At 38.5% G+C, this 24,561-nt stretch overlaps 1 protein-coding gene across 4 annotated transcripts in view; it reads right to left on the bottom strand.

Annotated features, from left to right (window-relative positions):
• AFG2A (AFG2 AAA ATPase homolog A) overlaps positions 1-24,561 on the bottom strand; it is a 205,723-nt gene that overhangs the window by 146,670 nt on the left and 34,492 nt on the right. For all 4 annotated transcript variants that reach the window (XM_064510666.1, XM_064510668.1, XM_064510667.1 and 1 more), the window contains exons 11-13: positions 21,833-22,042; positions 10,329-10,382; positions 9,855-9,934 (exon numbers count right to left, since the gene is read on the bottom strand). In XM_064510666.1, the coding sequence (XP_064366736.1) occupies positions 9,855-9,934; positions 10,329-10,382; positions 21,833-22,042 (344 nt within the window). The remainder of the gene's footprint in view (positions 1-9,854; positions 9,935-10,328; positions 10,383-21,832; positions 22,043-24,561) is intronic.

Raw genomic sequence — 24,561 nt, 5'->3', positions numbered from 1 at the left:
ACCTGGCTGCCTCATCAGAGAATTCCAAGTAATCTCTTATGCTGCTATAATGAAATACATCAATCTGTAGGCTATGCGCTGTTTTAATCTTTTTGCCAACTCTGCCTTCCTTAAAATCCTCAAGGAAGTAGTTTTAAAGGCAAAAAAATGTATTTGCTTACTAGTTTATTATATTAGTTAGAGCCAGACATCCTCTCCTACATGAAATTCCAACTAATCCTTCAGGTGCCCCCTAGGTCCAAGGCACCGCGTGCGTGCGCTCCTGCACACCCACTTCACTCCACCAACAGAGAAACTTCCTGAATTGCGAAGCCTGTCACGTAAGACTATCCACGGATTAAAGCAGGCTATTCAGTGGGAAAATGGAGAACAGAATTTGTGCTCAATATTTTATTCTAGATAAAGGCCCTTCCAGTGTGCATTTTGACATGGGTAAATAGTGTACCTTCATTTGAATTAATTCTGGCCTCATCTGATGGAACTGAGACCGAGAGCACAAGCTCAAAATTCAGTATAGTAGGTGAAGGCCATTCATACACCCTTCCTCTTTCTAATCTCCTTGGGCCTCATCCAGTGGCCCTTCCAATCGCCCAGATTCAGATTTCCATGGGCACTGACCTTTCCACATGCACAGCTTTAACAAGCCACTCTCATAATTCTTCCTATGAATATATGAGCAACTGCGACCCGATTCTGTCACCGCATCAAGGAATAATGACAATTCATGGGCATATATAACTCTTCAAACCAAGGAGATTTTGTGTTCAGATGTATTCAATCACCAGATCTAAATGTTACCTTTCTTGCCATATGCAGCTTAACAGCACCAGACCTCTTTCGAACCTTTTCACTTGTTAAACTTCCTTTTCTTCTTTTTTCCTAACAGAAACTTCCTGTACTTCTTTTTTCCTTCTTTTATCTAACAGATTTTTTAATATTTGAAAATAAAAAAGTCAGAGAACGCAGTGTGCTCACAATTAACCTCATGATGAAATTTGGTAAACTCCCAGCAGAGGCACATTTGCATCGTCTGAATACCTAGAACGCTTCTAGAGTCGACACAATGAACGTTTTTTCAGAACATCGCATGTCATTTTGACCACGAAATTTATTTAAATCCCTATCTTAATTTGAAAACTGTACAGGAGAACCCGCAACCCTCTGTAACATCACTGACTTTAAGGCCACTGAAGCCCATCTGAACACCTTACCTGCAGAATTTCGTCAAAATGTTGAAACGAAAACACACAAAATATTCACACAGTAACATTTTGAGCGCTCTTACAAACACAGCAACAGTGCAGCTACAAAACCCGAAGGAAGCCTGGGAGGGCCACCCTCATCAAGAGCCCCATTTCTGCCCAGACGACCTCACCTCAGGCAGATCCATCAGGTCGCAGGGCAGACCTCATGAGATATACCCTGGATAAATTACCGCACTGGGATTAATCTACACAGCTGAAAGCAGTAACAAAGCTTTTCTGAGAAGAGAGTATGGCCCATCTTTTTTTCCCGACATGCAGTATCAGGCAAGATTTGCATACAGATAAAAGCTGCCTTTATTCCCCCCCCCTCCAAGAATTGCAATAACAATCAAAATTTACGGGTTTTATAAATACTCCTGGAGATGATATCATCTCAAATAATTCTTTTACTGGAATCTCTGGAAATAATTTTATATCAAAACAAATGTAAAACTCATTGACATGACAAAATGGTTGGTATCAAAAAATTAATATAGGTTGAAATAGACCTTTCTGGCAGGATTCTTAATGTCTGCACAAACTACTGAGGTAAAAGGTTCCTGAAATACCAAAGCCCCCTGCCAGCACACTCCCACACAAAAGTCACTTCGCTCACACAGTCTGAAGGATTTTATTGAGTCTGACATTTCTGTCAGGGCTTTGCAGGGGTAAACTGTCAGCAAGGAGCACCTGCCAAGTCAGTCTTTGCAGTCCAACTGCCATGATCGTAATTAACTGTCACACTGTTTTATTTCCTTCCCTCACAAACTCTGGTGAAATATAGCTTTGGCAGTTCAAGATTTTCCACAGCATTAGGGAGAAAAAAAAAAAAAAAAACCACCACACTTACCACACACACCCCTACTCCAACAGCATTACCAGAAAAATAATAATGGCGGTATCTTCCCAGATACCAATTTTCACTCAGAAAAAATTTTAGTGGAGCATTTTGTACAGTAGAATAGCTACTGTCATGCCAGCAAGACAAAGAAGGCTCTTTACAAAAATATACATCTTTTACTGAAATACTAATTCAGCTGGAATATTCTTCTCTATAAAGATAGCAGCGTAGAACCTTACTTTAGCCTTGAACTCTGTTTCCCTTGAATACTACTGGGGTTTCAAGGACATAAAAGTTCAATAAATATCCTAGGTTTATACAGAGTAGCACAATATGGCTATTTTTTTTCTTATATCAGACTCTCACCCCCTGCCAAAAAAACAGAACACATTTTAAATTGCATACTTATTCCAGTTTAAAAACATGACTCTTGTTTTGAGCTGCAAAACTGTCATCCAGAATTACTAATTGATTCCTCCATGCACATGCACACACAACGAATGAGCAAGCAAACATATGTCTAAGTCATAAGTATTAAAACACTGGGCCAAATTCACATCTGGCACATGTAAAGTAAAATTTCAATGAGTATTATTAATTTAGACCGCTGTTGTACAGATACCACAGACCTGGACGTTATTAAAGAGTCTAGGAGAGACATGTAGCATTCGAATCCTGTATATTATCAACTAAATATTTTGGCCATTCATAAAATGAACTCATGATTGCTAAAATAAGAAATATTCCCCATAACAGGGACTTTTCCTGACTATATCACCAGAAATGCTCTGAAAGAAGATAATCCTAAACCTTTCCCTCCACCAGTACCCTGTAATTAGATGCTGTCATGTTCTATATGCACCTGTGTCGGCTGTTACCCTACCACATTGTTTGCCATCTTCCCAGGCTCTCAAGACCAAAATGCAAGTCCCACAGAAGTGCATCTGGAAATCTCCAGAGGAAATGTGGAGAAGTTACAAAAATTCAGGGTTTGAGCTGAAGATTTAGCCTGAGGAACACCCTAATTATCCTCTGCCTGCGTACTACCAGCCTCCTGCATTTGCCCAAATTTCTTATTATTGCAGCTTCAAGCAGTAAGTGAAGCAAGCCCTGAAAAACAAAATGCAAAGGAAGGAGAGAAGAGGAGAAAAGGAGCCAGCTGGAGCTGGGATTGGAATCAAAAGGCTTTGCTCCAGAGGACCTTCCCCAAGCACACCCCCAAATCCTTAAGTACTTAGATGGTGATCCACAGTCCATTTCCATCTGCCTGTGACCAAGTCCAAATGCACACCTATGAAAGACAGACTTTAAGCCTTACTTTCATCCGGCACTGGCACTGTCCAGTTGAAACAGGAAGATGCTAATATCTACAGTTTTGCCATTCTGTTAATGCTGCCTTTGTCTAAAAAAAACAAACCAAAACAAACAAAAAACTACCTGATGTACAGTTTATTTCCCATTTCCCTTCTTTCTCTTTTCCTCAGCATTTCTCCTTCGTGCATTCCTGGAAGTTAATCAAGTTGAAAACTGCAATCAATCATATCTACCGGGGAAGCAAGTACAGTTTAATTTGGAAGTGCTACAGACTAGAAGTGAATAACTAAACTAGATTGCTCTTCATTATAACAATATTTAAATAGGAAAGGTTCACTTTTGTCTGAAATAAGTAAGTTTCTATTACAAGTTTTAATGACAATTATGTTCCGCTTTTCTTTCCAAAAAAATACATGCAATGATTATAGCAGTAATGTAAGTCAGTCATAGCCTGCTTGTGCCCAATTCGCATAGACAAGTGCACCTTTTTCCATAGCCAATGCCATAGCAGGAAGCAAGGTGGTAACTATTTATGCTCACTTATGATCCTTCCAATCTTAGTATCCATTCACAACTTGGTCTCTGGCAGGAATCCAGACAGAGGCTCAAATTCATGTCTTTGGTTGAGGCATCTTGCTAGAGATCAACTCTGCCAAAGTACTCCTAAGCACCACAGAACAGGCTTACCTACATGTGCGGACTTGAAAGTCCCTCTAAATCTTGTAAATCTATCCATACAACACAGTGATTGCAAGATGAAGCTTTACAAATCAAGTCCTGCTTCCACTGAGGCCAATGAAAAGTCTGTACCAACTTCAAATGGGCACAAAGTCTCAAATTCCATAATTATAATACAAGCTGGTAAAATTACAAATACATTTTTTATACACAGGGAGATGCACAGATTTAAAACACAATGTGATAAAGGATTGTTGCTAGACAAGAAGCTTGGTGAGTTTATTTTAAAAAGAATAGGGTTGCAGACATTTATCGGATATATGCAAAATATGGGTAATGCTATTTGTTAAAACTGCTGTTCCAAACAAACTCCAACACTTACTATCTGATTAAATTGTTTCAAAACTTCACTTCTTCACCATTCTTCATTAGGCCTAAAATAGAAAGCTGGCAATGAAAAGTAGCTTTTTTTCCCCAAACACTATTTCTAATGGGACACCAAATTCCAAAACATTAAAAAATTCAGAAGGCAGTCAGGAAATTTTTGAATGCCTCAACTCTCCGCTACATGCGGACACAGCTCAGATGTTGCAGAGAATTAGCTGATGTTCCCTGGTTCACGAACAACCATTGCCAATGTAACTCAGGAAAGCAAAGCTCCTTGTCCAGCTTAGCCTGCTGCTAGAATGAGGTCCATCACAAATACAGCATCGGAAAACTCCATAACTTCCATGTATTTTTAGATCACAACTTCTTTACATTCTTCTTTTCTCATTTCATGAGTAATACTAGGGTGACAGTACCTCCTTCAGCTCTACTAGTGTTGAGTGCAAGGTACTTTTCTGCTGAGAACCTCCATCCCACCTAACACCACTTTGCTTTGGGCCTGCAGGATCCAGTCCACAGGTTTCATCGTCAGAATGCCCTAGGCTGACCTCTTTCATGACAGAGACTAGTGATTACACCTAGGATTTGCATAAATACAAAAGTTTGACCATATGCTAAAGTGTACGCTATAAATACGTGCTGAAGCATACATTCCAGAAAGACAGACAGCTTGGTTTAAAACCAGAAAATTTATCACAGCCCCTGTTAAAATCAGGGGTGTCACACTACAGAAGAGAAATTGCTGTTCTTCCAGCCTCATTTAGAACTCTGAGTGCCTCGAAAGTTAAGACTGAAAATATTTTAATATCTAAAATGAAAACCGTTCATCTTTCAGAGGTTCTGAGCAACACAAACTGCTCTCACAGTTGTTCTGAATATAGCTTAGGAACGTACAGAACGATCTTCTCTCCACAACGAATTACTGTAGTGTAATGTATCCCCCCAACACACAGGATAATGTACATCACCTGAAAAGCATCATCATACTGTACTTTCAGTGGGTCAGTACCAAAGTCCCTTCACATCATCACTTCTAGCCTCACCCCAAAAAGGTTGTTATTATCAGCCTACCAACTTTCTTTGGCCTTCAGAAGTCAAATGCAAGGTATTGATCTTTGTCCCCTCTCTTTTTTTTTTTTTTTTTTTCCTCTGAAAATGGAATTTAGCAGTGTCTCTCACTCCAGCCTACAACATTTCACATCTCAGATTACAGGGATTTGCAGTTAAGAGGAAAAATGCTTTGCTTCTGAAAAACAAGAAAAGGAACAAATATGTCTATTGCTCAAAAATCCTAAAAATCCTACTTATATAAACAATGTCCCATTTCCAAAGCACATAGATTTCTTAAGTTCAGCAAACAGACCGTCTGTGCTGCATTTACACAGAGCTACGTTCATTCATCACTTTCAAGTCTAATTACCAAGCCATTTCCCTCTTGGCAACCTCTAATGGCCAGAAGAATTAGGTTTAATATGGTCAGGATACCCAGAAATAATAAATACCCATAATTCTTTGCAGCTGTGCAATTTGTTAAGAGTCTTAAGCTTTGAACGGGGAAGGGATTACTTAGAGGCAAACGTTCCTCCTCATGTGCTGCTGTATCTGGACCATTCCTGTGGGTCTCACTTCAGCAAAGGCTGTCCTACAAAGTCATCAACTTTCAAAAGTAGGGAAAAAAATCACTAGCTAATGGAACCTCCTGTTAATTAGAACCACAGAATGATGGAAACGATTTCTTGCATCACGTAGTCCACTTCTCCCCACACAAGACTGTTCCTCACTGTATGTTAACCTAAGAAATTTCCATTTCGTTAGAAATATGTCAAATGGTAGGTTGCCCAAGCTTCTCCCTGTATGACTAACTTTCAGTGCAAGAGAATTCATTACTAAAAGTCTTTCTGATTTTCAGAAGTTTTTCCTACCTAAATTTAATCATTTTCCTGCTCCAAACACATTGCTATGCCTTCTCTACTTTCTCCTCATCTTTTCATGTGTATGCTTATCTCCTGCTCTTTGTAATTGTTTATGGTGAATGCTTCCCTTTTTCCTAGTCTGTTCAACCGCTGATCATAGTGTAACAGAAAAAAATGCCAAAATGAACACAACTCAAATTATCTTTGTCCATCTTCACTATCGCATTGGAAACTCAGGTCCGTTATTCAGAATCACCCTCTCATCTTCTTGCAACAATCTCCAGATTTCTCCATCTAGCAGCTACTCCTTACACTGAACAATTTTTCTTCAGATATGCAGGATTACACTTTTGTAAATTCAGTCCCATTTTGATAAGTATCCAGCCCTCATTTTTATTCTCTTGATTAATACATATTATTTCATTTTCTACATATGAAATGAGAAAAAGTAGGAAAAAAGTATCATCTAGATATGGATTTCTAAGCATACTGAATCAGAAATAATCTTTTCAGAAATAATATATTTTGACACTGAACAACGTCATCTATTAATGTACTTTTTGCTGATCTCAAAGTATCATTTCTTGTAATTAATAAACATGTACAAATCCATTTTGTATCACAAAACTGTTTATTTGCTTGACATGCATATACTGGAGAGGTGAAAGCTGGTCCGCTTTCATGTGAGAGAACAGGTCAGTTTCTGCAGTATTTTCAGCATTTTCTTTCTTTCTTCCACTTGCTACAGAAATACCTTCAATACTGTTTACCTTAGCATAAGTATTTGCCCAGTTACCAAAGCAAATAAGCTACCAAAAGAGTTACTAAAGCACTACTGGAACTTAGGTTCATTTATTTGTGGTCATACTTCAGTGTACTGTGGAAAGTGTTCAATCTTTAATATACTTAGTAAAGGCAACTTTGTAAGGAGATTTCTTTTGAATCTCCTGCTATTAAACTAATAATGAGAATTTCATTAGGGAGAGTGTTAGATGGTTTATTAAAATTATGGCATTATGGCTTGGGAATGCATAAATAAATAGAACACTGTGGCAGGCCTGAATGCAGCCACAGTGTCTGACGTGGACTCATAGCTTCTGCAGTGACACAGACTCTGCCACATGATGCAAAGACGACATCACATTGAATGCTGCAACCAAGGAGATTTCTTAGCTCTCTTGATCTACCTGTTACTGGCTATAATAAATTACCAAGTCTATTAATTTATACGTGCCCACTGATGAGAAGAGACTGTTTAGTGATCTCTACAGAGGGTTTGGAGCAAAACATTTACACATTTTAAACCCACAAGCTTTAGTCAAATATAAACAAGTAATAATGGGTTAATGAATACTTGGCAAAGTGCTCTGAAGAGCAAAAGCATTAAGCAATTAGTCAATGTTATTTCACATCTGTTAATCAGATCTGAACTGTGCAGAAAACTACCCTCACAACTTCACAGTTTAGGCTTCTCAGTATCTCTGGACACAGCTAGGATCAGGAGATGTTACCTACCTGAGAGTTTTGGGATGCAGCACATCCTGCACAAAACCCACAACCCACAGAATCCTAACAAGGATTTAAACTGAGGGGAAAAACCATTACAAAGTTGTATCACAGTGTGTTTTTCACTGCCAAGACAGAATAAAAAAAAAAACAAACCCAATTCAGCCAACAGAGGGAATAGGGAGACAACATAAACAGGTGTTTCCTTGAAAACTTCAGTATGGTTAGTAATAGCACAGGAAATAGATCTCCAGAGACCACAAATCATTAGCATCTCTAATGCATTTGCAAATTCCTACTGTGCAAAATCAGCCTGTAAAAAAAGGCCATTTCTAATAAGTGCCTTGTCTGGTTTCCTACACCATTTAATTTCAGATGAATTTTATGAGAACTCTGCTACATATTTTACCTCCCATCTGGTTCAGATTTGACAATGAAATATTTGTGTGTCCCACCCTGTTCTTTTTAAAGCTCCCAAACCAGATGTCTCCAGCACAACATGACTGCAGCAGGTCATACCACATTCTTCAGCAAGCTGTGCCAGGCCTACCACCCCCCACAGACAATTCCAGGTAACGTAAAATTGTGTTATTTACCCCCTAAAAGAATGAAACAAACAAACAAACTCAGTGCCTTTAAGGCACTGTGTGAAAAGGCTGATTAAAATGTCCTTTGTTTTATTCCTCCAAGAGGTTTTATCTTGACAAAGCAGTATTTCTGAAAGCTAAACAATTGAAGCATGGGGAGGGTTTTTTTTTTTCTGTTGGCTTGATTCCAGAACACATTTTTGCAACTTCTGTTGTGATAACAGGCACCTAGGCAGGTGTTCTAACATTGTACTACAGGGTGGGTAGCATTTCTAGGAAGTTTACGAATTTTGCAGTGGCATATATTACATATAAGAAGCACGCTCATGAAAATGTCTTGTATCAGCTCTTGTATCAATTTCAACAAAGAACGTGTTCATTTGTTAGAAGTTTTACAGAGCAGCTCTATCTAGCAGAAGATGCTTCCTTGTGTAAGTAAACAATTTGAGTTGCTGAAAGGTCAGAATGACACCTTTTATCCTTTTCTGCAGATACAAATGGCCCTTTTGCAATATAAAGGAATCTGTATGGATGCTGAGGTTGCTTCTGTTCTAGAAAAAATGATGGAACACTAATGTGCCTTTAAACTGGACAAAAACTACCTACATGCATATATTTGACAGGTTTTCATGCAAATCCAACAAGACAAAAAAAAAGCTTGCACTAGTTCACAACAGGAAAAAGTATTTCCTAGAAAGGCATCGCCCAAGAAAGCCTACTTACAGAGCCTTTCAAATCAAAAGTGCTATAGTAGCAAGCAAAACCTGCTCTAATCCTTCCTCAGGCAAAAGTCAAACTTGCAGACGCTGTCATAATCAAGACAAAGAAGGACATTATAGAAAAACTGTGAGTTGCTTCCAAAGAATCCCTTTTTAATGTTACACTTGAAAGGGCATACATATTACCAAATTTTTTCACGACTTTTGTCCCGGTCCAACAAAATGTTTAAATATGGGCTTAAATTCAAGTATATAAGTAGTCTCATTTGAAACTCCATCAATATATAGCATATGATCATATTCTTTGCTTGATAGAGGCACTATATTAGGCCAATGCAACAGCCATGGGAAAAGAAAGGAGTTATTTAGGAGTCAGGAAATAAATGCAAGTTAAAACCACAGAAAAGAACTGAAGAGCATAAGAACCAGTAGAATCCCTCCTGCTAATAACTTGAGAAAGAAGGAACTCCACCAGCTTACCTGTTTATGCCAAATCAAATATGATTCAGTAGAAGTCACAAACACTGCCCTTCTGCCTGTAGAATGAATTTATTTAATAAAAGAATTCTAGAAGCATGATACACTTGAGATTGCACAATGCTATTTTAGAGTAATTTATCAGAAAACAAATAAATGACTATCATTTTCACAACAGTATTACTTACCTTCCCCTTTCAACTGCCAGGGCGTCTATTTCATCAAAGAAAAGAATTGAAGGAGACACTGCTCTGGCTTTCCTAAAGATCTAAAACAACAACAATGAAACGTTCAGTTTTATGGGATGGATTTTTTTTTTTTTTAAACAGAATGCTATCATGCTCTGCACACTCCAAAAGCTAAAGAGCATCACAGAACAGACATAAGGTCAATTTTAAAAACCAGACCTTTCCATAGTTACCCACAACACTGTGTGACACAGGCTTATAGTGAAAGTTGTACTGGATCCTGAATTTGACAGGCATCAGTAGGCCAGGGCAGGAGGAGGATAAACAGCACAGAATGTCCCTTCCTTTTTTCTTAAAAACTCAAACTGCAGGAGGTTTTCTTGGAAAGTTTAAAGGATTCCTTATAATCACAGAAGAATTTAAATACCAAAAAAGCTTAACGTATAACATTACGTACAGTTTGCACCTTCTCACCTCTCTCACTGCTCGTTCGGACTCACCAACATATTTGTTCATCAGCTCAGGTCCCTGCAAAATTAAAAAAAAAAATAGATTTAAGTTTATGACATTTACATACAAAACAACTGAGACAATCTACCAACGCTACCTTACTGATACTCTGTTAGGAGGAATTTTGGTAATTTTTCACTTGCAAAAGTCTTATTTGTGCATTTTTTGGCTTACCTTCTACCCATCCCATTTTCTCCCATTTGTCATAGAACTTTGCATACAAGTGACTATGCTTGCAGATTAGTCCTTTTATCATAATACTTACCTAACAGTTTTTGAGAAACAGAATAAACAAAAGCCAAACAAACAAAAGAAACACTTCAGGGTTATTGGAAGCTGTTGGCTCAACAATAGCAACAAGGGGGGCTATATTCAGCCAAAAAGATGAATTACAGAAAAGCATTCACTTATGCGCTCAACAGGCATCCTATCCATCCGGGCACCAAAACAACAACCTAAATGGACAGTTAAAAGCACTTCTTTGAATTTGACAGATTTCATGTTCAGAAGGAGGAAGCTGCCATAACAGCATACTTGAAACACATCCATAAGGTGCCATATCATCAGCAAGAAAGTTGTCCCATGTCTGAGCTCATTCACATTCACTTCCCTCCCTACCAAGAGGGCCAAGCACAATTATTAGTGCCAGCTGCTACAGTGCCTGCTTATACTCACAGCCCTGTCCACTAGGAACAAACCTGAGACCACAGTGTCAGCATTCAAGTTTTAAAAAAAGTACTTAAAATTACAAAAATTGAAGCAATGCAGAACTCTCAGAGCATTTTCTGTTCTGCTAAATCCTGCAGGATAGTCTGCTAAAAAAAATGCTTCTTAATGGGACCAAGAGTCTCATGGGATTGGTAATGATGCATTGAGTTCAGCCTGGTTTGCATCAGCCTTGACCTACGGCCACTACCAACGATGATTACTCGCTGGCCTGAATGAAATGAGCCAGCAGCTTCAGTCTATTTTCCAGGGAACAGATGTCCTCACAATTTCACCGGCAGAAATGACATCCTACTTCACAGTCTATAAATTGAACAACCTTCCTACGCTTCAGTGCTTTGCGTACCTTTAGGTAAAGCTCTGAGCAGAACAGTAAGGAAGCTTTTCAATGGTTATGCTAGAATTAACTTGAATTGGAAGACATAGGTTTATACGTTGGCACTGAAATAGGTGCTGATGCAACCTCTCTTTGAAGGGGACCATCTGGAATTATGACCTAGATCAGTAAAAGGTAGATTCATCACTCTAAAAATGCAAGACATTGTTTTTCCAGACTCCCCTTTCACACTTATTTTCAGCCTTGCAGTAACAGTGTACTGACTTTATCTTGACATTGGCACCATTGGAAAGCACAGGTGCATTTCTTTAGGAAACAGTGTATACCCTAAAATGAAAAGCATAAGTTATCTGATATCAACAAAGCATCCATGTTATAGCACTATATATGTTATGGCACCATCCATTACTCAAAGGAACAGGTGAGATACAGCAGTAGCCAGACCTACTCTGCCACACAGCTAAGACCAACTGGGTAAGGGACGGAGGAAGAGTAACATGTGCCTTGCCCATAGGAAAGAGAAATGATACAATTAGCACTGCTTCCCTTCATCAATATCCACCCCTAAAACAACCAGTGCAGTAGATGAAGTGTCACCCGCAGACTTTCAGCAGTTTAAAAATTTGAAGCTGCCGATGAAGAACACAGGAAAGAAAAAGAGAGAAGAAAAAAAAAAGAGCAAGAGGGAGAACAACAAGGCCTTTCCCTACTCATTTTGGACACCAAACACGAGAAGCGTGCAGCAGTTTGTGCAGAAGAGACTTGTAGTTCAAAGAGACGGCATCCAGCTGTTCTGGGCCCTTGCTATTCATCATGTTCATTGCAGATGAGGAATCTGATAGTGTGGGTCTAACGAATCCATAAGCAACTAGAGAGCAGTTTTTTCTTTCTGTCTTGCTTTTTGTTAAACCAAGCTGATACACTGAGAAACCTCCGCAGACTCTGCCCACAATTATAGATTTCTTTTACTAACTTTTTCTTGGAACCTGCAGATCTTCTCTTTCATGCCCTTATTCTTACAAGTAATCTTCATTCACATCAGTATTTTCATTGAAGCCAACATTATACACATCAGTGCCAGTACTGCACTCTTCTGGTATGACAGACAACATCAAATAGTCTGACATTTTCTCTTCTTTTGTCTGAGCAAAAAAATACTTAAAACTAAAACTACCCTCTTGGAGTTTTCAGGTACAATATAATTTCAGATGCTTGGAGTTTTATTTTTAATTAAGCATTAAAATACGATCAAGGCAACATCAAAGCAATAAATACTATTTAAAATGCTTCCAAAGGGAATTATTTTGAATGCATGGTTTTGCTGTAAGCTTTGACATGAAGTTTTTTCTCATTTTGCTGTTCATTAAGCAGGAACACCGTGTGAAAGACCAGTATGTATTAATGACCTGTGCCTCTTCATGGAGAATTTTCATGAAAGTTGATTTTAGGCAGCTCTCATAGTTCACCTCTCATAAACAATACTAAAACTGCCATTCAGAACCAAGGTCTTTACTACAAGTGGCTTGCAACTCCTATTCTACCTGGCCATAAAGGAAAAGATTCCAAAAGAAGAGAAAGAGCACACAGAAGAAGAAGAATTGGTAAACATTTTGTCTAATGCAAACACAAAAACCACAACACAAAAGCTAGAAATGTTCAAAGACGCTTGGCAGAGAAACTGAATTGGGTAAGCTCTGGTCCAACGTGAGCTGAGGCTCTGCCTTACTCTGTCTCCAAATGAGCCTGCCTTTGAGATCGGCAGTAGTCCTTTTAAAGACTCAGCTTCTCTACCACAAGCAGTCTACAGGCCATTTGTCACAAAGTCACCTGCTGACAGCTGAGCATCGTTCCCAATTTTCACAAAGCTTATCTTCTCTTTTTACAAAGTTTGCTTAGAGCTTGGTGGCCACTCAAGAAATACTGGGAGTTCTTCTGTATTTCTATGCTTTTCTAATGCTTTGAAAACAAATGACATGAACTGCACTTAGTCAGCGAAGTGACAATTGGTAAAACACCATTTTTGGCCTGGAGGTAAGAATAATGATTCATTTAAAATTTGCCTGCAGCTCTTGATATGCTGACCAAGATGTCCTAGCAACAAATGGCAGGGCTTAATGAGGCATAGCTCAGTTCTGTTCTGCAACGAGCAATCTTCCATATGAAGGGATGTGAAGAAACAAAACCTGTTCCTTCTGGCCATTTGCACAATGGCTCCAAAAGCAGCAACAGATTTGGAGGAGGAAGTTGGCAGCAGTAGTTGTAGCTTAGCCATGCATATAAGCACACACCATTTGTGAGTTACAATCCAGACTAATAGTATAAAATGTGCCAATTCAGGCACACTCTATACTGCTGAAATATCCAGAGTTTTGTTTATTCAGCCTCAAAGTAGAGATAGTTTCCATGTATGCTCTGTTTAAAGAATATCCCATCCTCGTTTACAAGAGACATTCCCCTTCTACCATGAAACCTTCCACTTGTTTATAGTCTGGGTTGGTTGTGGGTTTTTCTCTTATATTGATTTATTTCAAAAAGGAGAAAGAAAATAGAAAATTCCTTACATTTAAAATATGATCAGAATAAGCTCTTGAAAGATTAACTGCACAAAAGACAAAAACTCAGCACATAGCCTTCTACATGAGATAAGCTTAGGTACACATGGTTATGACATAAGTTCTCAAAGAGTTTTTAAACTGCAAGAGCAAAATCTGGTACCCCTGAAATTTTTCTAATCAGTGCTTAGGTCCACTTGGGGATTTTTTCCACCTAAAATACTGAGGAAATGACTTTCAAATGATATGAAATTTAGTCAGTGACTTCCCTCTATACATAATTTTCTTACTGTTTTGACAATCAGGGAAGTTATCGACATATACTTGTTGAGCCAGATGGACACTGCTCCAAATTTCACCAACACACAGCTCTGTCCATTGGGTTCTAAAATACAGCCATAAACAGATGTGAAAGTTCTGGCCTCTAACACATTGAACTATGTTAACTATGGAGTATGATTCAGATTTTTTAAAAACCCACAGAATCAGAGAATTTATATCATAATCTACAGATTACTCTGCAATACACAATACACAATTCCTTCTTTGCTATGCTCAAAGAAGAAATGATCGAACAGACATTAAAATATCAGCCATATAACTAGTATTTGCTTTCAATTAAGTATCTAAAAACTGAGATCTTTACCATGAACCTCAAAAAAAGGGGGAAAGAGGAAAAAAAAAAAGATGTCTGTATGCCAAAATAAGTTTTTAACTATTCAAAACAAGTACCTACAGCAAGGTTCATTTGTCCACATTCAGACATCTGCATCTGAGTTAGACATTCACGCTAACTGATCTGGACAGACAGACATCTAGCCTGCAGATGCAATCCACCTCACTCTGATGTGCTAATTTCTCACCAGACTGCAGGAGTGTAGAAAACCAGCTCAGATGAATGAACCCGGACCCCACCCCTTACCACTACAGCTTTCATGAAGTTAAAATCTGCATTTCAGCTCATTTCTTTTCTCAGTCCCACAACAGTGCTAGTCAAGTGAGCTAATTTACTATCACAATGCTAACTGGTTAAGCTACACATGAGAAAAATATTTGCTCATAAAATGCATTATATTTGCTTGTTAAGAATAAAGCCTGGTTCTTCATTTTTAATGTTGCTGAATGATTTAATCTGCATCATTCACAGACTCGAAGCAGCATTTAAACCTTCAGGCTCAGTACAGTTTCACCATTTTAATCACTTCCTCTCTCTCTGATCAGCTTTGTAAAGGACCTTAAAGTAAACCTGTTGACACCCGTCTGGTGTTTTAAAAACTTAAATTTAAACAGGTGCTTGTAGGTTCCAAAGTATCTAGGGGAGTAGGCTGGCAAAAACTGTAAACTGCAGTCCATGCAACTAAGTTTATAAAAGCAGTGTAATTAAATTGCTCAAGGCAAATACAATCTCCATTTTTCTTTATCAACATGACTCAGAATTGACTTGTTTCCCTTTTGCTGTGACTAACAAACTTCAATGACAATCTTTCAAGGCTTCTTTATGTAATACAGAAGCCAATATTTGTAGTGCTGAGTGAACTCACCATAAACATTGAATTAAATTGACTGCATGCACCAGTGCATCCAGAGGGGGCCCTGCTCAGCACTCAGACATAACCACAACTCACATTTATCAGGATTTTACGTGCTTAAGAAGTGCTGTGCAAGCACAGGCACAGCACTAGTAAGTCAGAGGTGAAATTCTATCATAACAAACAGAGCTGCAGCAGATCGAGAAGATAACCCATCCCACTCACTCTCCTTATCCACAAAGAAAGCCCTTCACAAATCATTCCTATTTGTCACAGATTTTCAGCACTCATTCTTATTCATGAGCACATTTAGCCAAGGTGCCAGCTTTCAACCTGAAAGGCTGCCATCCACTACTCCACCTCGGACCAGGCTTGATACTATCAGGGCAGGATGCAAGTGGGATCAAAAACGATCTGTCAAGACGACATGAAATTAACCATCCATGCCACGAACCATATTCGGCTGCCTGCATTTCACTACTCCAGCAACACCCGATTCCACGATCGCTGCTCCTGCCACGTCCCAATTGCTGACAAACCCTGGGTAACTTTAACAGAGAGAGAAACTAGGTGCAAATAAGAACCAGTCTTGAAAAGTAACTGAAAACAGATAAGGAAACAAAGAGAATGACTTTCTGGGTGCATATCCATTTGGGGGGAATTTATAGTAAGACTGCATAAATGCCTTACTTTATTTTTAGTTGAGTGAAATATATTCAAGCTTTAGGATTAAGAGAGTTCATTAAATTATCTCAAATTGCTATCTCTTGTGGAAAGTGTTATTTAAACATTAGGCATTTTTCAAAATACAGGGCATATTAGTTTCATTATCCGCTAATTAAATAATACGTTACTGTAAATCATCTTTTTTTGTTGATTTTATCAAATGTTTGCCACAGTTTCTCATAAAACCACAACGCTCCTTCATTTTTAACCTTAAAAACACTTTTTACTCTGTCAGTCACTGCCTCAGAACTTTCTTATTTCATGCTTCTGTTCACAAACACAGCTCAAGAAGAGCTTGCTGAAATCCCTGTCAGAAGGCTAAACTATCTTCCAAAAATTCAGTGACAGTTCTTCACAAAGTAAAGCAGTCGGCCTTTCCAAGCCACGTTAATCTGGTTTAGCTGCCACAGCCAAGAGCTGAAGGGAAAAGCAGAGGAAACTTCAATTGGAAAATATTTTGACGTAATTGACCCGGATGACAAACTAAATTTAAGCACATGTCAAGCACGGGGAGTGGTACAAAAGCATCTGCAGGGTGATACAGGAAGTTAAATCAAGCCATGGTGAAGTCAGAGCTCAGCGAACAGTGTGTATTTTTGTAGTTACTGCTAACTGAAAAAAGAAAAGAAAGATTCTTTCAGCCCAAGCTCTTAAGTAACAGAAAATAAAATGTCAAGAATATTTTCTAACAAAATTCTTCTCCATAGTTGGAGCTCCTAACCCATATAAAATATTCAAATATTTTAGAGCAGTATAGTACACATCGGCATTGTTGGCTTGTTCAGCGTTAATGTACTTCAACACTTCTTGCCACTGTTTTTTTAAATACTGCTTTCATGCTTCATCATGTTTACAATACTCAGTGTGTCTCACTTAGAGAGCTGAATTCCAAAGGGTTTATCTTTTGAAGATCTAAGTTTTCTGAAAATTTAAGCTGTATTTTGTCACTGTCGCTAAGTTAGTTTTCACTTTGTTTTGATTTTAACAGACAAATAGACAAATACTGCTTTCTAATAAGAAAGCAATGAGCAGCTAGAGAAGAACCAAAGCTTCTAAAACCCTTACAAGTATATTGAAGTTGCATAGTTTTTCTTGTTACTTATTTTGTAAATTCAGGTAATCTGCTTGTAGGACAGAAAATACAACTCAAAGCCAACTGTTCATACAGCCCTGAGCAAAGCCTCCTTAAGTTAGCAGAAACTCGCCCTCTAATATTAGCAGGTTTGGAATAAGTATGAGGTAATGCAGGATACCACCAGCAATGCACAGCCCCTCCAGTCTGCCTCATCCCAGGCATATGGACAACTCAAAGGGCAAAAGGATTTTTCAGTCCCCCTGACCCGTATGGCACTACCGAGCCCCTTAGCACTGTGTGATGAAACTTATCCACAGGAAATGCGATGGCACCTACCAGCCTTACAGCGCAAGAAAAGATTCCCATGTTCATTCTGAAACAGGTTAAAAACAAAAAAGCCAATGGTTTTCCTAATTGTTAGTAAGGTTAATTACATAGATACCGTAATAATAAGAGAGAAAAAATCCACACAGATGCTCTGCAAGTTGCTTCCCAGAAAGCCAACAGAAAATCCATGAAGAAAAGCAATATTCATCAGATTTTTAACACGAAACCACGATATAGGATTTCCTAAAAAAATGTCCAAAAGAACAGTAGTAATAAATCTAAACAAATTAAAATGCAAGACAAATGCAAGAATAAGTATTATCTTTGTTACCAACCTATGCAATATAGCAACATACAAGAAGTTTCCTCCAAAAATATTCATATTCTATCACTATAAAATCTTAGCAGTCTGATCAACATATGTCTCAAAAAAGCATCCAAAGCTGACCCTAAGTGCAGGAACTGTCAAAACAGGACAGAAAGGTACCCCCCAAACAAACTAGACTGTCAAAAGAGGGAACACACCCCACAGAAACAATGCAATGACACAGGGTTTCACTTTCTTCATGTTCAATTTCAGAAAAACTAGATGGCATGGAAAGCAAAAATGTCGCAGAGACAGTTGTACACAACAGAGAGCTGTCATCAGCTTGGCAGAAGTTGAAAATTATATCCTGTATGGTATTAACATTTATAAGTCCAATATCTGTATATAAATTTTGTGTTTCCATTGGTAACAGAAACGCATAAAATGAGCATTTCTGAGGAAAAGCTTTTGGTCCTGCACAAGAGGAGCATGGAGAAGCACAAAAGTGCATACAAAGTTGAGAGAAATAAGAACTCAACCAGATCAAAAAGCACTGATAAGCAAGACTGATGTTCAAACACCAAGGAAAGAAAAAGAAAAATCCTAATTCATTTGTTTACATAGTCTTATACTTGCTCATATCCACAACTGCAAAACACTGAAAACTCTCCAAGAAGATAAGAACAACTAATTTATCTTTCTGTAACAGAGGGTTTTTGGTGGAAAAAAAGAATCGAGATGTCCACTAAAACCCTGAAGAGCATCAAGAGCTACAAAAGATTTAGAAAGGGGTAGTGGGAGGGAACAGGAAGGGCTATTCCCTGTAAAGTAGTTGACAACCTCCTTCCCAGTAAATTTAGCAGATACATTGTATAAGGGAGACAAACAGTCAAGTGAAAAAATAAAAATGAACCATTCCCTCAGGAACCATACGTAAAATTGCTTTGTTAGAAACAAACAAACAAAAAAAATCTTTTCTCTGGAAAAGCAAAAGGTCACTAGTCTTGGTAAAAATACAACTATAAAAAGTTTTGGCTAAATATCAAACAGTATGTGTACAGAAGGGTCAAACGTCCTAACAATAATCCTTCAAACTTGACAATAGATTTCAAGAGAGAACAACATGCAACGTCAAACATCTGTTATCATGTTATTCCTTCAGCTCCACTGCCCAGAAATTACATCTAGACTTTGCCCATCTTCCAGACCATACCATAGACAAGCCAGACGTATGTTTAAGGCTGCACCATTTGGCCATGCCTCCTACAGCACTATGACAACCAGCCTTTCCAAAAACGCATGGAAATGACACATTTGAACAGATTCCTTATAAACCAGCAGAAATACCTTATTTAACAGAGTGAGCTGGGCAAACTGAAAAGAGACATTGCACAGACACATCTAGAAAAGCAATGCCAAGCTTTTCTGGTTCCGGGCTGGGGCAGGGAGATACTGATTGCACCTGAGCAGTACAGCTGATTTACACAAGTAGAATATGTCCATCGCTTGTTGAATAGAGTGGGACTTACTGTGCCCATGCATATTAAATGTACTGTGCACACACAGTAAGCCCATCTTCCAAAAATCACTGGACCAAATAAATGCTGCATAAAATGTACTCAGCTTCTTCTCAGGTTTCAGACACACAGGAGAAAGATGCCACCCAGCAGCAGGCTCCCACAGCCAGAGCAATTCCTTCTGTCTGTAGTCCACTCCTGAGAAGGACCCCACAACCCTGAGCCACCTTAATTATACTGAGAGAGTATACACATTGTACAGCATATATGGCAGACACTTTTCATCGCGATCATTTATTTGGGGCAAGAGAGACTGGAGGAAGCAAGTCCGTAAAGTAAATTATGGAGAAACGCACCTCTGTTTCAAAAAGCCTGGTATCACTTACAGGAATAGCCTTTTGAGATGTAACGAAGAGAAAAAGGGAAAATTAACAGGACGACAAGCTTTAAAAAGATCTCTCTTTTTAAAAAAATTCATCACATTCATCTACTTTGGATTTATTGCAGGAGTACATGGAGTGGAGATGAATTTAAGCCTGTTGTGCTTTAAAAAGCACTACAGGCAATGAAGTTTAACACATTTAATACGTGATGGATGTTGCCTTTTCTGTCCAGGAAGCAAATGCAAAGTTAGGGAAAGTGGGCTCTGTTCCCTTCCTGGAGTCAACATATCCGTGGCTGGATATACTCCAGAGAAGTGCCTCTTGGAACATCTGTACATTGAATATTTGGGCAGTTCCAGGCCAAGGTACTTAAACTGACAGAGAATAAAAGGCAGTTTCCCCAAGCCAGCCACTTCTGTTGCACTTGTCAATAACAATGTTTTTTGCACCATTAGAAAATCCATAGTGAAGAAATGCTGCATTACTGTATAAAAGTACTTCATACTGGTGTATTTACTGGATAACTCACACCCAGCACAACCCCAAATGGAAAAGGTGGCTTGTGTTAATGTTAATCAAGTGCATGTTAGCCATTTATACTGATGCAGTTAGATTGATGAATACATGATAGCAAACACAATCATTATTAACTTTTTTTTTTTTTTTTAAACCACTACTGCTGTTGTTCCTGTCCTTTCAGGCATCAATGCTTTGGGCAAAACAAAGAAGGAATGTTTTCCTGAGCAACACAGGAGGAAAAGGTTACCTTGTTTACCAGTAACCCTGGAGTACAAAGAACTACTCTGTTTGTAAGGAAGAGGCAGTAAGGCTCGTGTTTCTTAAGGGCAGAGGTTTCCAAGGCTCTTCTTGTTGACATGATTGTGACCCAGAGGCACGGCTTTAATACCAGGAAGCACAGGCAATGAAGGGCTGCTGGCTTAAGGGTCAGTGCAAGTGCCTCCGCTTCCTGAGAGGACAGGGTCCAGAGCTACACCGACAGTGTTACTGAAAGGACAGGCAGAAAAGGAAGTGCATAGAAACTACTACCACAGAGAGCTCTGCGAGTAAAGAGATGGTCAACAGAAAAGTGTACATGACCTCACTGTCAAGAAGGAGGTACTTTTAAAATGAAAATACTTAAATTTTTTTCTTGCACTTCATTAACATTCTGACACAGCTGCAAGCCTACCTCATGTGGAATCACTCTATCTTCTTTTTTTGTTCCGATGTGTTGAAGCTCAGTATTATTATTATTAAACTTCCATTCATGCATTTTCCATATGCCCCACAGTAATCAATTACAATGATTCATAGGCAGTGAATTCCAAAATATCTATTTAAAGTGTTTCTTAATGCCAAGAACATCCCATTTATCCAAGAGTACTCCAGGTATAAGTTATTTTGCAACCTTTTGAGAAACTGATGAAATAGAATGATTTTCTCTGAAAACAGGCTAATAGGGCAAGAAAATCCTGTAATGAAGTATCAATATTAAGATAAAGAAAGCGACTTTCCTGAGGAATGAAAAGGAATGTAAGAGAGGAGACAATAACATTCCCATGCAAGCAATTCTTACAGTAAGTAGTCCTTACAGTAAAAACAGGTACCAATCTCAGTTGATTTCATTTATAGTGCTTTAAGAATTGCCGTTTTCATTTTAAGAAACATTTCAAATAATTCTGATCATTTAGATTTTTCACTAAAATAAAGCATTTAGATGCTACTAAATAGCTTACCCATCCATTCGACACATTATTTCTGTGCTCTGATTAAAAAAAAGAAAAAACACACAGACACACACACACAGACGCACAAACACACACAAAGAAAACACTGGTCCTTTCCATTATAAAACACAAAGTGTTTACTGTAGTACAAATAATGATCAGAAACACTAAGAGCCACTGGACTCTAGCACTGGCAAATAGTACACTGTCTTCACTTAGGTGTTACCCTGGAAATAAGAAAACACAAGAACAAATGGCCTACCTTCACTGCCAAGAAGTTGAGACCACTTTCATGAGCCAAAGCTTTTGCTATCATTGTTTTAGAGCATCCAGGAGGTCCATAGAGCAGCACACCTTTTGGTGGCTGAATCCCCATTCGGATGAAGGATTCGGGATGCTTGAGTGGCCATTCAACTGCCTGTTTCAATTTCAGCTTGACATCTTCTAGTCCTCCTATGTCTGACCAAGACACCTGCAAAGCAGACCATTTTGCTAAATTCAGACAACAGAGCAATGTAGAACGTGTCTCCATTCTTTCATTTTTGTTTTTTTTCAAACAAGTCATTTCTTCAAAAAGGCTTTTAAACAAGACAACTGACTTTATGATGGGGGTAAATAAAATACTTTGTATCTACTTCAAAGGTCAATAAAAATATAGAAAAATAATAAAACAACAAAATATCATATAGGCAACAACACCCTCTGTGATCATTACTGTAATCATAACTTACTTCCCCTTTACATGCTGCTGATATAGAATTTGTAAATTACTTTGATGTCTTCCTTGAAGAAAAGGACTATATGAGTTCGGGAAGGTTTTATTTAGAACTGACACAGTAAGGCACTGACCCTAGCTGTATAATCCTATTAAGTTGAATGGGACTAAATATTAGGATTTTTTAGGGGCTTTATCACTTTCCAACACTAGCACTCCTGTTCAAGACTTGGGAACTGGAGATTTGACAAGAAGCTTAAAAATAAACAAACCACCGAACAGACAACTATCTACAGGAAAAAAATTAACATTCAAAACCAACTGCAATTAAGTTTGCTCTGTTAAGGACATGAGACAGGCTTGAACCAATACAACCTATTCAAAATAGCAGACAAATCTAAAACCTGCTATACTTTTCCTTGCACAATTGTAAACAAGCCTAAGAATTTTCCCCACATCCCCCCATCCTGTTCTTTGTTCTGTCAGCATCCTTTCCAATCCACGTTAAATATTAAACACATCAAAAGGCACCTGCATCAATTGACCTCCTGTCTTAAGACACTCTTCCAAAATTTATTATACATAAATCACACTTCAACTCTGGAAAGTCAGATAGATTTGAAACACAAGCAGAACATTACTGAGACCTAACATATCAGCCTTACTCGTGACTTTGAAAATTGTTGTCCCTCCTGGCTCTTCCTCATTCCTATTTCCCTGATATCAGAACACTGACTGGAAACTAAAAGGAGAAAGTCACTGAATGAGGCAATTCAGACTGTTATTGAAGAGGAAGAAAATTTTTAAGTGGTGCTCAGTACAAGCAAATTGTAAGCCAAATAAAACTTCTCATCAATTGTCAGTCTTTGACACAGAAGAAAATTACAAAGATAACAGAGAGTAAACACAAAAGATGAACCCACATGGGTCAACCACCCCTAAGTGTTAAGGTTTAAAGGCTAAATGGAAGGTGAGGAGCTGCTGATCTGCTGCCAGCAGTACATGTTGTCTCTCACATTAGGAATATGTTACAGGAACTCTAGAAAAAAAATCTTTTTATTTTTCTTAGTGACCAACTGTTTCTGGTTCTTAAATAAATAATTACTTTATAAGCCTGAGGTAGTACAAAATATGTAGGACTGATAGCCATTGCCTACTAAGAAGGCTCTGAGGGCAGAGGGATCTGCCAAAGGCAGAATTCTTTTACGGGGGGGGGAGTAGAAGAGAAACACAAATTCAGTAAAGGTTAGAGCAAAGGGAGGCCTGAATCAGATGCAGCAGAGGAACCCAACAGCAGAAGGAGAAAAGGTTTTAGCAGGGGCATTACCAAAGCAGCATACCAGTCCTGGTAACTTGTAAGCCAGCTTCTGAAGCCTGCCGATGCATCTTTCTGAAGCGATATTTCAAAGCAGTATAATGAAAAAAAAAAACTCTGTTCCATGATTCAAGCATGAATCCAAACAAACCAGATTAAAGGAATGGTAGCACATAGGTGAAAAGGGCTGAGAGCGTTTCTCGAGTTTTGAAATGAAACTGTTTGTCCGAATTCAGCAAAAACAGCTCAGTGAGAAACTTCACACTCTGGAAGGGAAGAGGGAAACAGCAGGACGAATTCTTTCCATCTAACTTTGAGCTGGGTATCTTCAGCTCTCAACACACTCAAAAGAGAGAGAGAGACACCACCATAGGGCAACTCAGCTACGATCTGAACACTCTTTCAAAGTTGGACAGGTGGTTTCTCAACCAGTTTCTCCCTCTTTCCTTTAGAGGCGATGAGCTGTCTAAGTTAGGCATCTCAGTTAAGTGCCTAAAGTTAGAAAGTATCCTTCTGTCCTGCTTTATTTTTCAGAATACTGAAACCCATTTGCAGATTTTTAATTACCATGAATCAAACAGAACCCCAGCAGCAATGGTATTAAAAGTAAAAATAGCAAATAAAACACTATGTTCACTCGCTGGTCAAGTTCTAAACAAAATATTTGTTCTCTCCTTTTAAAAGTATATAGGTAAGTGGAAAAATCAGCCCACTAACAGTAAGACACTCAAAAGTAAGAATATGTTCAGATATATATAAGCCAATTTGTGTTTGGAAGAACTCAGCGGGTTGTTTTTGCATACCTCAGTAACCTCCTGACTGTGATTTACACAAATGATAGTCCACATCATAGAAAAAGCTGCACATCTTTACCTGCATATGAGCAGAAAGGAAGGGCCTTGCAACATATGCAATGAAGTGTGATACTCTGTCACTGTGGAAATGGTTTAAAATACTAGCC

This window comes from Dromaius novaehollandiae, chromosome 4 (genome assembly GCF_036370855.1).
Source record: "Dromaius novaehollandiae isolate bDroNov1 chromosome 4, bDroNov1.hap1, whole genome shotgun sequence".
Taxonomy (NCBI): Eukaryota; Metazoa; Chordata; class Aves; order Casuariiformes; family Dromaiidae; genus Dromaius; species Dromaius novaehollandiae.
This window is presented reverse-complemented; position numbering and strand designations above follow the sequence as displayed.